Source organism: Acinonyx jubatus, chromosome F2 (genome assembly GCF_027475565.1).
Source record: "Acinonyx jubatus isolate Ajub_Pintada_27869175 chromosome F2, VMU_Ajub_asm_v1.0, whole genome shotgun sequence".
In the NCBI taxonomy this organism is placed as follows: Eukaryota; Metazoa; Chordata; class Mammalia; order Carnivora; family Felidae; genus Acinonyx; species Acinonyx jubatus.
In genome coordinates this window covers 15930245-15947313 of record NC_069394.1, presented here as the reverse complement: position 1 = coordinate 15947313, position 17069 = coordinate 15930245, and the positions used below count along the sequence as shown (strand labels likewise).

Here is a 17069-nt window from a genome sequence, read left to right as displayed (position 1 = left end):
TTTGGGATATAAACCAGAATGTGCTACTTGTTTAATTTTGATGTAAAAAAAACAAAACAAAACAAAACAAAAACCCAGTATGCTTATTGGCCATTCTGTGTTTGCAGCGTTGACATAAAATTGTCCTTTCAGACTCTGGAAGAGATTACAAGATGAAATATTTGGGAGTTTTCATTGATGTAAACTAAGACATTAGTTGACATTAAAAATTTTTTGATCTGACTTTATGGATTAAAAATGAGGGGGATGGTGTGCAGTAACATACAATAACTTTCCATTCAACTTCCAGAGCATTTCTTTATTCAGTCCTTTAGGAAGGTTTACCATGAAATTTTACATACATGATGGAAAATGGAAAGGACATGCTAATTACATGTCAGGAAAAAAGATTTTAATGGTGTTGTTATATAGTGTATTGGCTAATTCCAGTGGATCCTGCTCTCTCACTGCTGACATTATCTCCAGTATTTGACTGAAAGAGAAAACAAAAATGGATGGTTATTTCCAAGTACCTGCTCAGTTTTAAAGGTTTTCTCTTCATCCATGCAAAGGAAGCTCTTGTACTAGCACCTTTAACATAACAAGCTTTAACCAGCTATAAAGTTTTCAACAGAAAGGCTGAACTGCTGCCATATTTAAAATAGGGTAAGTTGAGACAAGGACCAGGTTCAAATAAATTCTAAAACCAGCCCATATCATGTCTACCACAAATTAATGGAACTAACCCAGTGAAGACGGCGAGTTCTTTCAAACCGTAAGTCATTATGCATTCATTAGTGCGTCATGATGAATTTTCAGAAAATTGTAAGAAAAGGAAAAGTACATTGCACTTAATAAGGGAAGTACTGTTTCATTTTTGTATGGTTTTATACGTACATGTGTGCTGAGTCGCAAGGTGGGTGGCATTGTGGGTACAGCAAAGTTTGAGCACCTCTGCTAAGAGAATTAGTTTCAAAGGACAGCAGGAAATTGCTGCATCATCATTAGCACAGTGACCGCAAAGGAAGTTACAAGTTATTTACTTGGAATAATGCATGGTTATTGGGGGAGGGGGGAGGGAGACGTGCTTTCTCCTCTGTACTTTTTCCCTGCACGATCAAGAACAGCCTGGGTGTCAGATCTTTCAGTTTCTCTGCCTAGAATAATCATCATCATGAGTGTTCTCTAGCCGTACTATATGTAATATTTTTATACATGAATTAGAAAGTTCTAAAGTCCAAATTAAACATGTAAATATTCTTTGTGTTAAGTTTTTTGTCCCTGCTATGGGTTTCTTAAATACAAGCAACTAAAGGAATTAGGGACAGAGATTAAAGACTTACTGGAACTTTTTAAAAAGTACATAATCGTAACACAAAAGCTTCGCTTAATATAGACTAAATTTTTATTATCTAGATCAAAGTATGCTAAAAGCAAATCTGTTAACATTTAAATTGACATTAAGGACCCAATTTCCTTAGTAAACTACAGAACTTTCCTCTGTTAACTACTCAGAATTAGAACTTACCTGCATAATGTGGGAAATCAGTAAGGTTCCTGACACCCATCTCCTTTTTCAGTCCTTTCTCTGTGCTGATATGTTAACAGCGTTTTAAAAACAACTGCCATTTTCCTGCTGAAAGTCCTTTGGGTCCTGGTGAAATCTAAACTACTGAGGTTGGCATACAGGAGCCCTCACCAGTCTTCGCAGACTTATCACTTACCCGTGCATCCTACTTTTTGTCACAGTAAACTCATTGTTTCCCCTCTGAGCAGCCAAGCCCTTCTGCAGCCTGCCTTTGCTCAAGGCGTCTGTCCTGGTCTGGCCTAACTCCCAGTTGCACTTTGTGACCAGTTGAAATGTCACCTTAGTTAAGCTACTTCCCCACAAGGCAGGCAGTGACTATGTCCTGTGCTCCTAGTCGTATATTCATACCTCTATAACAGAACTAACATCTTGGATTATACTTTCTGCTGCTTTGCTTCAGGAGGGCAAGGATTCCTGTCTGACACCTTCAATGTCTTATCCAAAGTGCCTGGCAGAATGTATCTTGTCATCTGCTGGGTGGATGCGGGCAGGGACTTTGATTCTTCTATGTAACCTCAGTAACTTACACCTTCCTGACATACAAGAGCTTCAAAATGTGTTTCATGGAATTTATAATCTAAAAGGGAGAAAAGATCTCTATAAAAATAATTAAAATATAAAACTGTTAATAGATGGGATTGATAAAAATGACTTTTTAAGTAGGAATTAATTAGTAATAAGCGTTAGACTAGAGGCATGTGTGTTTTTGAAATGTGGTTTAAAAACTTTCAGTTTGTAAATGCTGGCTTTCCCAAGCTCAGCCTCCTCAACTGGTATTCATAATTGCAGCTGAGACTCCAGCTTTCTTGCTTAACAGTCTGCACTTGGAAGACCACAGAATTTTGTTTTACAGATGTGTAACCTAGGTCCAGAGCTATACTGTACTTAACATTAAGGCAGTATAGAAAACTGACTTGGATCCCCGTTGGCCAATACTTCCTCTAAGCTGGCTGCTGGAAAAATACCAGTTTGTTGTCTCTAGTGTCTCTTTAAATCTCCAAAAGATTCAGAAATAATTGTCTTCTGACAGTCTGCAGGTAGCTGCATTTTATAAAAATTACAAGTGATTCTTTACTAGCCAGGATTTAAATGTATTCCTCAGCCTATGGGTTTTAAAACATTTGGTTTCAAAATCCTTGCCAACAACAGAATGTTAACAAAGGAAAATCTTTCCAGTATTATTTTTGTAGAATAATTTTCCACTTTTCTGCCTGCTGCATTTTAGATCTTATCTGATACACTTACCTGTTAAAAGCTACTTAAAAAATGTATATGAAAGGAATTATTACAACCTAAAATTAACAGTTCAATTGCCTGAACTGGTAAACCATACTAGATTGATACAGTCTAGATTTAAATTATCAGCTTATGCAAACAAAAACTGGATGTGCCCATTAAAATGATATAAAGTTAACCTGTAAGTTACATGCTCTATAGCTCCTTAACAGTTAGATGGGTAAACAGCCCTTCTTTTCACATGCTACATGTATTATAATCAAAAACTAATTCTGAATTTTTTTTTCTCCTTTTGGGGTAGAAAAAGGAAATCCTTTCTATACCTTGCCCTTTTGTTCAGGGGCTCAAAGAAATGTGTTACTTTTTAGGTTTATTCAGGTTGTCAATTCATTTAAAATACAGATACCATTAAAAAGGTCTCCTGCTAAGAGTGCATTTTTATAACCATCAGCCAGGAAGCAGTATGAGAATCTTTTCTGCCTTTCCTACAAAATGACAAATGACCAAAATCACATGAAGTTCTTACTGCTGTAATATAACCACTTTTATTGAGCTGAGAGGTTGAAATGATATGAAGAGGGGCAGAGACAGAGCAACTTAGTGCAAATCCTTCCAAATCCTTTCAAAATGGTGGCCTTTGAGCTGAACTTCATTTGAATTTCACCCAACTTTAGTCCCTTGAGTTCATTCTGTAAGTGGCATTTGGTAGTTGACTTTAGTGTTCTGAAGACCAAGAAAACAAAATACTTACATTATATGGCAGGGTTCATTCCTGTCTTTCACACAGTGCCCATTTTCCCACTTCTTTTTGGTAGGAAACGAAGTTTTTACATATTTTGACCCAGCATGTGTACTTTTCACTCCACACCAAGGTGCATCTGGAGTTGAGCAAAGAAAGAAGTCTCTTCAGAGATTTACCTTTCAAATTACTGATTTTTTTAAAAAAAGTTTTAAATGTCTATTTTTGTGTGAGAGAATAGGGGAAGGGCAGAGAGACAGAGGGAGACACGGAATCTGAGGCAGCCTCCAGGCTCTGAGCTGTCAGCACAGAGCCCGATGCGGGGCTCGAGCCCACGAACTGTGAGATCGTGGCCTGAGCCGAAGTCGGACACTTAACTGAGCTGCCACCCAGGCGCCCCTCAAATTGCTGTTTTTGTAATGAACGTTATCAAACAAATAATGTAAATTCCTAAATACAAGCTATGATTGAAAGCAAAAAAAAATCTAAGCACAAGATTAAACCTTGAACTCTACAAATTTTTAAATGCATTTTTAAAATTTTAATTGCTTTTTAGGAGTCTTATTTTTTTTCTGCTAACATTACTGTTGGTGTATGACATACTTTTAAAAAAGAAAGCTAAAAGAACACCAATTATAACCAGAAAAAAGTTAAACCTCTATTTGCCTCTCCAGAATGGAAAACAGTGGCTTTCAATACTAGGATTATTCACTTACCTCTTTCTTTAATAAAGAATTGTAAGAATTTACACATTTTACGAGCATTGTGCTTTTAATAAAATAATTTGTCATGACTCTCCAAGGAAATAAACCTGATTCTTCAGAATGGCTTAGTCTTGACTTTACTAAAAAGTCCATATGTGTAAGTAAAGCCTTAAGTTCAGGGCTAAGTAAAATTTTTAGCTTCTAACCTTGTTTTAAGAGGCAACAGATTAATTTCTAAAATTCTTTGACTAAACCAGTTTGATTTAAATTTATGTACTTTACTTGAAAAGTATCGTAGAATTAAGCCATTACAAAGATGACATTATGTAAAAAAATGTTTTGAAGATTTTGAAACCCTGAGGTGAAATAAGACTACTAGTTTAATAAAATATTTATAACCTCCTTAGTCACCACATATTCTGACATCCCATTTTTAAGTGCTTGGCTTAGTCAAACTTCTAAAATTGAGAAACTTGATTGGATACTTTTCTGTTAATAAAAACCTCAAAGGTTTTCTGAAAAGTAAAATTGTTGAGATTGAGCGTCTTTAAGATATTTAACTTTTGTCTAGCTCTGTTTTGGTATGGTTTAATATGAAAATGAAAGTTCAAAAAGCATAAACTTACCAGTTTCAATCATTAATTTTTCACTAGGTATTGACTTCAAAACTTCCAAATTAGCCTCAGTTTTCAGTGAGCTTAAAAAAAATTTCAGAGATAATAAGAAGGTATATTTAATGAGGAACTTTTTTTCGTATTATAAACTTACCTAAAACATTACAAAACCTAAAATCCCCAAACAAAACTTTGGTTGGCTCTAATGGCAGTATACACATTTCTATCCTTACAGAATCCGGATTAAGATCTATTCCAACCATATCCTGGCTTTTGGGGGATGCAGTTTTTTTTGTGCTTATCAGTTGACCTGATAAACTGATTTTTGTTAAAATCAGTCTGTGTAAAACTTTATTTAAAGAATTCATTTGCTTCCCTGGGTAATTTGCATAATGTAGAAAGGCTCAAAATGCTGACTTTGAAGGTCTGGTCAGTTCTGTATGGGCCAAGTATTGGTACAAGGATATCAAAGTTAATGCTTCACTAACCAGAAATCGAATCTTCACAAAGGATGAAAATCATAGTCTCAGAACAAGCAGCATTTAACAAGCAATGAAAATGACAACCTAGTTAGGAGATGTCAGTTTGAGTCTCCTTTTTTGGTGCCCTTTCCCCCACATCTGGAAACAGGATCTTCCATTACTTTTGACATTCTGAAACTTGATGTGTTAGAACCTTTCCAATTTAGACCCCACCCCCAACTCTGAGAAAAATTATGGGAAAAAAGGAATTTTCCTCTTTTGTCTTCTCTCTTTCTGGGACTTTTATTAGTCAGTTTTAGGACTCCTGAATTAGTCTGCTAGGCCTTCTTTCTTTCATCCATTCCTGGGAAATTAACTTTCATTTCCTTAACTTTCATTTTCAGACCACGAGACGACTGTTTTATTGGTCTCAGTTCTTCACTTTCCTTGAATAGAAATGTATCTATACCCTTGCCATGGTTTCTTAGAAGGAGGAGCTTAAATCTGGCCATGAGCAGAAGCTTGAAATGCACTGTTTTGATTTTGATGGCACTTTTGTGACCTGAGAGTAGCATGCATTTAACATCTGTTGCCTCTTCAGCCTGGGCATCCAGAATGAAAACATGTAACTTGGATCTGAATTCAACACGTAGCCTGAAAGATCTGCCTCTGTCAACCCCTAGCTAACCCAAAGACTCAGCAGTAAGAAAAAAATACCTCCTGTCATAAGCCAATGAGTTTTGGGATGGTTTGCTATATAATGTAATGATGATTAATACTGTCCTTACGTTGCATTTTTAATTTTAGTGTATATATAACTTTCTTTCTGGAGAGGTTAAAATATATATAAAACTAGAATATAAAAACCCCCATGTATTCATTAGTTGGCCCCATCAGTTATCAACGCCTGGCCGATAACTATCCCATCCACTCGTCCCAAACCTCTTCTATATAATCTTGAAGGAAATTCAAATTGTTGTAGTTTCTACATTTTAGCATTTATTTCAGAAAATATTTCAGCATGTATCTTTAAGCATGAATATTAAAAGAAAAATGCAACCACAATACTATTATCATGTTTAAGAAACCCCAACTCTTTTAATATACCAGTATTCAAACTGTCACAGTGTCCTACATTCTTGTTGTTTGTTTGACTTAGGATCCAAATGGGAGCCACGCATTGCAGTCTAAATCTCTTAACCTGTTAAATTTTCCTGCATCTCTTCTTCCCCTTAAAATTTATTTTATGAAGAAACCCAGTTGTTTGCCTTGAAGTTTCCTGGTCTTGATGCCATCTGTCTCCATCTGGCTTTGTGTCGGGCCTCTGTATACTGTCCTATTGATGTATATGTCTGTTTTTGTGCCAGTACCATACAGTTTGGTAGGTTCCTTTTGTAACGGAAGCATAGTGAACATACAATATTACAGTAGTTACAGGTGTAAACCATAGAGCTTTGACATTTGTCTACAAAATGCTCACCATACAAACTTATTACACTATTATTGACTATATTCTCTACATTGTATTTTGCATCCCCATGACTAATTTATAACTGGAGTCTGTACCTCTAAATCCCCTTAAAACAGCCACCAGTTCTCTATTTTTAATTTTTTTGTTTGGTCATTTATTTTTTAGATTCCACACAGAAGTGAAATCATACAGTATTTGTCTTTCTTTGTCGGACTTATTTCACTTAGCAGAATACCCTCTAGGTCCATACACGTTGCATATGGCAAGATTTCATTCTTTTTTTATGGCTGAGTAACATCCCATTTTGTATATGCAAACCTTTGTCCATTCATCTATTGACAGGCACTTAGATTTTTTCCATATCTTGGTGGTTGTAAATAATGGTGCCGTTAACACAGGGATGCATGTATCTTTTTGAATTAGTGCCTTTTTTTTTTTCAGGCAGATAAGCAGAAGTGTAATTATTGGATTGTGTGGTATTTCTATTTGTAATTTCTTGAACTGCCATACTGTTTTCCATAGTACCTGTACCAATTACAGTCCCACCAACCCTGCACAAGGGTTCCCTTTTCCACACCCTTGCCAACACTTGTTATTTCTTGTCTTTTTTGATACTAGCCATTCTGACTGGCGTGAGGTGATACCACATTGTGGTTTTGATTTGCATTTCCCTGATGGTTAGAGACATTGAGCATCTTTCCATGTGTCTGTTGGCATGTGAATGTCTTTGAAGAAATGTCTGTTCAGGTCTTCTACCCATTTTTAAACTAGATTTTTTTATTGGTGTTGAATTGTATGAGTTCTTTACATGTTTTGGATATTAACCATTTATCAGGCTTATCATTTGCAAATAGTTTCTTCCATTCAGTATGTTGCCTTTTTGTTGTGTTGATGTTTCCTACACTGCGCATAACCTTTTACTTCAATGTAATTCCTGTTGCTTATTTTTTATTCTGTTGCCCTTGCCTGAGAACAAATCCAAAAAATATAGCTAAGACTGATGTTTAAGAGTTTACTGCCTACATTTTCTTTTCTTTCTTGAACTTGATGTTCAAGAGTTTACTGCCTATGGTTTCAGATCTTACATTTGGGTCTTTAATCCATTTTGAATTATTTTTGTTTATGATGTAAGAAAGTGGCCATTTTCCCAACACCATTTATTGAAGAGACGATCTTTTCTCCTGTGTATTCTTGCCTCCTTTGTTGTAAATTATTCACTGTACAAGTATGGATTTATGCCGGAGCTCTGTATTCTGTTCCACTGATATGTGTCTGTTTTTACAAAATTTTATTTAAGTAATCTCTACACCCAATGTGGAGCTTGAACTCACGACCCCGAGATCAAGAGTCACATGCTCCTCTGACCAAGCCAGCCAGGCACCCCCTTGTGTGTTTTTGTGCCAGTATCATATAGTTTTGATTACTATAGCTTTGTAGTATAGTAAATGTGAGATTGTGATAAGATTGCTTTAGCTCTTCAGGGTGTTCTGTGGTCCCTTACACATCTTAGGATTTTCTCTGAAAAATATTACTGGTGTTTTGATAGGGATTACACTGAGTCTGTGAATTGCTTTGGGTTGAATGGACATTTTAACATTAATTCCTCCAATCCATGAGCATGGAATATCTTTACATTTATTTGTGATGTCTTCACTTTCTTTCATCAGTATCCTAGAGTTTTCAGAGTATAGGTCTTTAACAACTTTGGTTAAATTTATTCCTACGTATTTTATTCTTACACAATTGTAAATGGGGCTTTTTAAATGTTTGTTTATTGAGAGAGAGAGAACACAAGCGCAGGAGGTGCAGAGAGAGGTGGGGAGGGAATCCCAAGCAGGCTCTATCTACGCTATCAGCACAGAGCCCAGTGTAGGGCTCGATCCCACAAACCGTGAGACCATGACCTGAGCTGAAATCAGAGTCAGACACTTAACCCACTGAGACACCCAGGACGCCCCAGTGGGATTTTCTCAATTTCTCTTTATGCCCATTTTAGTGTACAGAGACCCAACTGATTTTTGTACATTAACTTTCTATCCTGTAACTTTAGTGAATTCATTTATTCTAATTGTTTAGGGCTTTCTAAAAATACTATGTCACTTGCAAATAGTGTCAGTTTTCCTTCCTACTTACCAGTGTGGATGGCTTTTCTTTTTCTTGTCTGATTGCTGTGGCTATGACTTCCAGTACTTATGTTGAATATAAGTGGCATGAGTGGACATCTTTGTCTGTCTTGTTCCTAATCTCAGAGGGAAAGCCTTTAGCTTTTCACCACTGAGTATGTTAGCTTGTCATATCTGTCCTTTATTATGTTGATGTGTGCTCCCTCTGTACTCCCTTTGTTGATAATTTCTATGAGTGGATGTTGAATTTTGTCAAATGCTTTTTCTGTTGTCTACTGAAATGATCATATGATTTTTATCCTTTCCTTTGTTAACGTGCTGTTTGATTTTCAGACATTGAACCATCCTTGCATCCCTGGAACAAATCCTACTTGGTCATGATGAATGATCCTTTTAATATATTGTTGGATTCAGTTTGCTGATATTTTGTTGAGGAATGCTATAATCATGTTTATCAGAGATACCTGTAATTTTCTACTTTGTAGTGCCTTTGGTTTTTGGTATCAGGGTAATGCTGGTTTAATAGAATGAATTTGGAAGGATTCCTTCCTCTTCAATATTTTGGAATAGTTTCAGAATAGGTAGTAACACTTCTTGAAAAGTCTGGTACAACTCATCTGTAAAGCATCTGATCTAGGACTTTGGTTTGGTGGGAGTTGTTGGATTTTGTTGGTTGGTTGGGTGTGTGGGTATTTTTTTTCTTTTTTTAATGTCTCAATTTCATTACTAGTCATCAGTCTGTTCAGATTTTGTTTCTTCCTAATTCATTCTTGGTATTTTTCTAGGAATCTATCCATTTCTTCTAGGTTGTCCAATTTGTTGTATAATTTTTCACAGTAGTCTCATAATCCTTTCTGTTTTGTGGTGTTGGTTATTTGTCATTTGATTTTGAGTCCTCTCTTTTATTGTAAGTCTGGCTATAGGTTTATCTATTTTGCTTGTTTTTTCAAAGAACCAATTCTAGTTTCATTGGTTATTTTTTTTCTCGTTTCTTAAGTCTGTATTTCATTTATTTTTGTTCTCTTTATTATCTCTTCTAATTTTCAACTTCATTTCTTCTTTTTCTAGTTTCTTTGTGTGTAAGGTTAGATTGAGATTTTTGTTTCTTGAGGTAGGCTTGTATTGCTCTAAACTCCCCTTTTATTTAAAAGTTTTATTTATTTTGAGAGAGTAGGGGAGGGGCAGAGAATCCCAAGCAGGCTCCACACTGTCCGCACAGAGCCTGACACGGGGCTTGAACTCACCAATTGTGAGATCATGACCTGAGTTGAAATCTAGAGGTGGACGCTTAACTGACTGAGCCACCCAGGTGGCCCTCTAAACTTCCCTTTTAGAACTGCTTCTGCTGCATCCCAAATATTTTGAACTGTTGTTTTTCCATTTGCATTTGTCTCAAGGTATCTTTTTAATTTCCTCGACCCAGTTCAGTAGCGTGTTGTTTAGCTTCCATGTGTTTTTTCCCCCATTTTTTCCCCATAATTGATGTTTTAAAAAAAATTTTTTTTAATGTTTATTTTTGAGAGAGAGAGACCGAGTGTGAGCAGGGGAGGGGCAGAGAGAGAAGGAGACACAGAATCTGAAGCAGGCTCCAGGCTCTGAGCCGTCAGCACAGAGCCCGGCACAGGGCTCAAACTCATGGACCGTGAGATCATGACCTGAGCTGAAGTCGGACACTCAACCGACTGAGCCACCCAGGTGCCCCCATAATTGATGTTTTTAAAGATTTTATTTTTTAAAGTAATTTCTACACCAGTGTGGGGCTTGAACCCACAACCCTGAGATCAAAAATCACATGCTGTACTGTCTGAGCCAGTCAGGTACCCCTCTGTAATTGATTTCTAGTTTCATACTGTTGTAGTCAGAAAAGATGCTGGATATGACTTCAGTCTTAAGTTTACTTGTTTTGTGGCCTCACATGTGAGCTATCCTGGAGAATGTTCCGTGTGCACTTGTGTGTTCTGTTTTTGGATGGAATATTCTGTATATCCATTAAGTGCATCTGATCTATTATGTTGTCCAAAGTCAGTGTTTCCTTATTGCGTTTCTGTTGGATGATCTATGCATTGATGTAAGTGGGGTGTTAAAGTCCTCTACTATTATTACTATTCATTTCTCCCTTTATGTCTGTTAATAAATTGCTTTATATATTTAGATGTTCCTATTGGATGCATAGATACTTACAGTCATTATATCCTCTTGTTGGATTGATCCTTTTATCATTATGCAATGCCCTCTTTGTGTTTTGTTAGTCTTTGTTTTAAAGTATACTGTATCAGGGGAGCCTGGGTGGCTCAGTTGGCTAAGCGTCCAACTTTGCCTCAGGTCCTGATCTTGCAGTTCCTGAGTGCAAGCCCTGTGTTGGGCTCTGTGCTGACAGCTCGGAGCTTGGAACCGTCTTCAGATTCTGTGTCTCCCTCTCTCTCTGCCCCTCTTCTGCTTGCACTCTGTCTCTCTCTCCCTCAAAACAAGTAAACATTAAAATTTTTTTAAGTATACTGTATCCTTTAAGTGTTGCTAGTGCAGTTTTTTGTTTTTTTTTTTTTTTTGCTTCTATTTGCATGGAATATCATTTTCCTCCCTTCACTTTCAGGATGCATGTGTCTTTTTTTTTTTTTAATATTTATTTTTGAGAGAGAGCACGAGCAGGTGAGGGGCAGAGAGAGAGTGAGACACAGAATCCGTAACAGGCTCCAGGCTCTGAGCTGTCAGCACACAGCCTGACATGGGGCTCAAACCTACAAACTGTGAGATCATGACCTAAGCTGAAGTTGGTTGCTCAACTGACTGAGCCACCCAGACACCCCAGTCTGTGTGTTGTTTCTTTAGATCTGAAGGGAATCTCTTGTAGGCAGCAATTTTTTTTTTAAACCCAGTCACCCTATGTTTTTTGATTGGAGTATTTAATTAACATTTAAAATAATTATTGACAGGTATGTGCTTATTACCATTTTTCTGTTTTCTGGTTGTTTTTGTAGTTTCTTCCTCTTGCTCTCTTCCCTTGTGGTTTGATGGCTTTCTTTAGTCTTCTGCTTGGATTCTTCTTTACTTTTTGTGTATCTATTATAGGTTTTAAGTTTGTGGTTACCATGAGGTTCATATACAACACTCTATTTTCAGTTGATGTTTAAGTTTGCACACTGAAAGCACTACATTTTTATTCTTTCCCCAAGTTTTATGTATATGGTGTCGTATTTTACATTTTTATTTTGTGTAATTACTAGAAATATAACTGATTTTACTATTTCTTTTAAATGTCCTATTAGTCTTACAAGTGATTGCTCTATTGTATGTTTGCTTTTACTAGAGACTTATTTTCTGTTTTCTCTTTATGATTTTCTTCTAGTTGGCATTTTCTTATCTACTTAAAGAATTGCCTTTAACATTTCTTGCAAAGACCATTTAGGGATGATGAACTCTCTTTTAAGTTTTGTCTGAGAAAACCTCTCTCCTTGAATTCTGAGTAACTCTGCCAGACACAGTATTCTTGGTTGTAGGCTTTTTCCTTTCAGCCCTTTGAATATATCATGACACCACTTTATTCAGGCCTTCAATGTCTTTGCTATAAAAAAAAAAAAATCACCTGATAGCATTAGGGGGGTTCCCTTGTATGTAATCAGTTGCTTTTCTCTTACTGCTTTTAAGATTCTCTTGTTAATTTTTGACCTTTTTATTACTAAGTGCTTTAGTGTGGACATCATTGGGTTCATCTTGTTTGGGGCTCTGTGTGCTTCCTGGACATCTATTTCCTTCCCGATTAGGAAAATTTTCAGCTATTTCTTCAGATTTTCTGCCTCTCTCTTCTCCTTCTGGGACTCTGATACTATGAATATTAGTATACTTGATGTTCTCCTAGTTGATGTTTTAAAAATCCTCATGTTTGGGGCGCCTGGGTGGCGCAGTCGGTTGGGCGTCCGACTTCAGCCAGGTCACGATCTCGCGGTCCGGGAGTTCGAGCCCCGCGTCGGGCTCTGGGCTGATGGCTCAGAGCCTGGAGCCTGTTTCCGATTCTGTGTCTCCCTCTCTCTGCCCCTCCCCCGTTCATGCTCTCTCTCTCTCTGTCCCAAAAATAAATAAAACGTTGAAAAAAAAATTTTTAAAAATCCTCATGTTTAAAAATTCCTTTTCTGTTCAGCTTGGATGGTTTCCACTACCTTGTCTTCCAAGTCACTGATCTATTCTGCTGTATCCTCTAATGTAGTAGCAGATTCTTTTTCACTTCATTTATTATATTCTTCATCTCTAATTGGTTCTTTTTTATATTTTCTCTTTTTCTGAGTTTATACAACCCCTTTCTAGTTCAGTGAGCATCTTTATAACCATTACTTTGAACTCTCAGGTAGACTGCTTGTTGTGGTTTTATTTAGTTCTTTTTATGAGGTTTTCTTTTGTTCTTTCATTTAGAATAAACTCTTGTCTTCTCATTCTGTTGACTCTGCTTTTCTCTGCATTACATCAGTTACGACTCCCGGCCTTGCAAGCAGTGGCCTTGTGTAGCAGTGTCCTGTGGGGCCAAGCAGCATAATCCTACCCACCCCACCAGGTCACCAGAACCAAGTACCCCAGGGACGTGCTGGGTGGGGCTGGGATGCAGTCCCAGCCAGAGCTGTCCAAGGTGTGGTGGGGCAGTGGTTGCTTTGCGGGTTCACCAGTCCCAAACAAGGCTGACCACAGGGTATGGCAGAGCAGGTGCCGATTAAGAAGGGCACCTGCCTGAACTAGCAGGTTGGGTGGGGTGGCTCAGACAAGGAATGCCAAGGCAGGGTGAGCGGTGCTAGCAAGCTAGTTGGAGAGGGTCAGACTTGGCTTTCATCAGCATCAGGCCAGCTAGGCTGGAGAAGGGCAAGAAAAATGGCACCTGCTACACTACCAGTCCTGGAGAAAGTTTCTACAGATCCTTGCCCCTCCAGCACAAACCCTAAAATTAGCCAATAATCTATTCCTGTATAATCCAGATACTTTTCAAACTGCTGCCTCTCTGCTGGATCTTAGAGTTAGTAATAGAGTGTGCTGGTCCTGTAAGAGTAGTCTGTTTCTTAATGGCACCCTGGCTCTGCTGGAATAAAGCCCTGATGGTTATCAAAGCCACATGTTACGGGGGCTTGTCTGCCTGGTACAGATCTCTGGAGCAGTTGAGGTGGGGGGTGGGGGCACTCAACATGGGGTTCGATCCCCTTGCTCTTCAGGGAAGACCTCTACCCCTGTGATATCCCTCTCGGTTGTAAGTTGCCGTACCATGTAACTGGTTCCCTACCACGTCTCTGCTCCTTCTTGCTTTCTCAGTGTGGCTTTTTCTTTCCCCATGGAAGAGTCGTTCTGCTAATTAGGTCATTTTCCAAATGACTTGCATTTCACGTAGTTGCTGCCTGGGGTGTGTCTGTGGGAGGAGGTGGGATCCTCCTCCTCTACGATGTTCCCTGGTCATCTCGACAATAAGAAAATTTTGCCTGCTGTGTTTCTTACAGGATGTCAAGAATACCATCCAGAGTCTTGACCAGATTCAGGTTGGATTTTTTTCTTCATGTTTTTGGCAAGACCTTCATAGGTGGTGGTATGATCTTCTATTTAGAAGCACATGGTATCTGGTTATATTTTTGTGACATGAGGCAGCCACAGATGCCCAAAGCTTAGACCTCTTAGTTTACTAGGAGTTGCAGATGTTGATAGAATCCTATCAACCCTTTATTCACTAGAATACTTGTATGAAGAGAAAATCCCTATGTCTACTATTAGGTACCCAATGGTAGTTGGTAGAGGGGAAAAATATGTATCTTCCTGTTGAATGTGTTGATTCCCTAGCTTAGCCCAATGGTGGTATTAACACTGACATTCATTTTTAATCATTAAGGAATTCTTACTTTTATGTTCTTTCTCTTGTTACAGACAGACTGACAGAATGTTACATTTCAGCCTTTACTATATCAGGTCTCTTTTAAAGTTCTTTTTCCTAAATTGTTTCCTCTGGTGTTAATTTTTCTATTTGGTCTTTTTCCTTCTGTTGAGGCACCTCATTTATCTGGTGGTCCTTAATTATCAGTTTACATTTAAGTAGGCTTGAGTTTCCAGTGTTGTGTTTCCTCTGCTTTTGTGTAAACAGAGGACTGTTTTACTGATAGTTCTGAATGGGGACTCTTTTTAAAAAGTTTACTTATTTTGGTGGGGAGAGGGGCAGAGAGAGAGACGGGGGGGGGGGGGGAGGGAGGGAGAGAGAGAGAGAGAGAGAGAGAGAATATCTCAAGCAGGCTCCATGCTGTCAACAGAGAGCCCGATGTGGGACTCAATTTCACGAAGCGCAAGATCGTGACCTGAGACAAAAATCAAGAGTTGGACACTCAACTGACTGAGCCACCCAGGTGCTCCTCTGAGTGGGGGCTCAATGGAAGCTCCTTGTGGGACACCCAGGACTAGGAATATTGATCTGCAATTTCATCTAAGAGTGAGAAGGTAAGGAGCTAATGGTTAGGCTATTGCTTCTCTAAATGCTTTCCTCTGGCATCAACATAAGAATTCCAAGTCCTGGCTCTCACAATTTGGTTTGTTCATTTTTCTTGAGAAGAGATTTTTCCCTTTGGTAGAAATGCTTGCTGCTCTTGTACTCTGCGTATAGCAGTAAATATAGGGGTGACAGCTTTCTCTATAAAGGCCATCAATCACCCCAATTTGGTCCTATTGGTCACTAATTCTAAACCCAAAGCCCTCTCTCTGATTTCTGCCTGCTAAATTTGCTCCCATCTCCTCTGAGGCCCTTTATAAAGTCTAAGCTGGCTGTTCCAGAAACTCTGGCCTTGTTTCTTTGCCCTTATAGATGCCCATACTCCATTTTGAGTATGTAGGGCTTTACTTTAGAATGATTTTAAGAGGAGTGAAAGGGAAATGTGTGTAGTTTGCCATAAATATCAGCCTTTTAATGATATCCTCTAGAAAAAACCAAAATTCTTATTTTCAGCCAACTTAACAGTTGATCAATATGAATATTTCCTAAATATGTTTGATATGGGTACTAAATTTAAAACTTCCAGTTATGAAATTATTTACATAGTTTTAATTTCATGAGATCATATCTTAGTCTTTTCCTACATTAATTCCATGCTTGTAAAAAGTGATCTACATACAGAAATATATACTACCAGAACAAATATTTTTCAATCAAAACCAATTATTGGATGCAAATTTAAAAAAAAATCAAAGTCGATTATATCTCTAATAAGGTTTCCCATTTAAGGGAGAGCAGCTGCATATTCTGGAGTCAAATCTGAAACTTCCCCATTTTCTTGGGGGAAAATGTTAGAATTTAATCCTTAGAAATCAAAGACTTTATGTCACAGGTAGTATAGTCAGATTAAATTACCATACCTCAGAGCCTCAGATTAAGACTACAATAAACTGAATTTCAGAACAAGAACAGAAATACTGACTTTGATTAAATGACTAACATTAGTTCTGAGTTAATGGAGGAGGAAAAAATCTTGTCATTAACTTAATGCCAAATCTTTATAATTCAAGGCCGTTTTGAAATCTCTCAGTTCAAGTTAGTGAAATAAAGGTCTTCTACCTTCTCTTAAAAATCATTTCAAAATAAGGGAAAAAAACCCACAAATTTTTTGATGAAACCAGGGGTATTTCTAACCCCTAGTCACAAACTATAAAGCAGAAAGTATATGTTAAAATTATAAATGACCTGTTTATGTGCAAAGTGACTTCAGTGCCATGTGCCTGCAGAGAGAGATACTGAAGACAAGCAAACCAATTCACCCAAGGAAGTTCTAAGAACTGAAGATCCCAGGTACTGAGGCTGGGATAAGGCAGGGGACTGAGTGGGGGTTGTTTTAAAATGTGGGGTACAGAAAAGAGGGGACTCTCAGATTATTTTCCAGCGAACTGATGCAGAGATGACTCCTGCCCCCCACCCTTGGCCTGAGAGAGAGAAGGGAGGAGAGGGTATGTGTAGTCTCTGGAGAAGCTAAATCAGAGCCAGGACAGGAGAACAAGAAGCACAGAGGACTGCAGGGGTGAAGATGGAGACTGAATGCTGACTGGCTGGTGAGTTCCTCTCTCCAACCCCATTCTGTTCCAGAACACAGGTACATTCATGAATCCCCACCCTGTTTTTCCAGCAGAGATCAGAGGATCCCTCTGTGAAGAAAAAGAACCCACCGA

At 38.0% G+C, this 17069-nt stretch overlaps 1 protein-coding gene across 10 annotated transcripts in view; it reads right to left on the bottom strand.

The window, feature by feature from the left end:
- Positions 1 to 17069, bottom strand: part of TATDN1 (TatD DNase domain containing 1) — a 56810-nt gene that overhangs the window by 11916 nt on the left and 27825 nt on the right. For 6 of the 10 annotated variants that reach the window (XM_015084743.3, XM_027063937.2, XM_053208000.1 and 3 more), the window contains 3 exons: positions 4873 to 4943; positions 3555 to 3681; positions 278 to 472 (listed from right to left, as the gene is read on the bottom strand). In XM_015084743.3, coding sequence (XP_014940229.1) covers positions 370 to 472; positions 3555 to 3681; positions 4873 to 4943 — 301 coding nt within the window. In that variant the 3' untranslated portion in view covers positions 278 to 369. The other 4 variants (XM_053207997.1, XM_027063936.2, XM_053207999.1 and 1 more) reach the window with 4 other exon arrangements.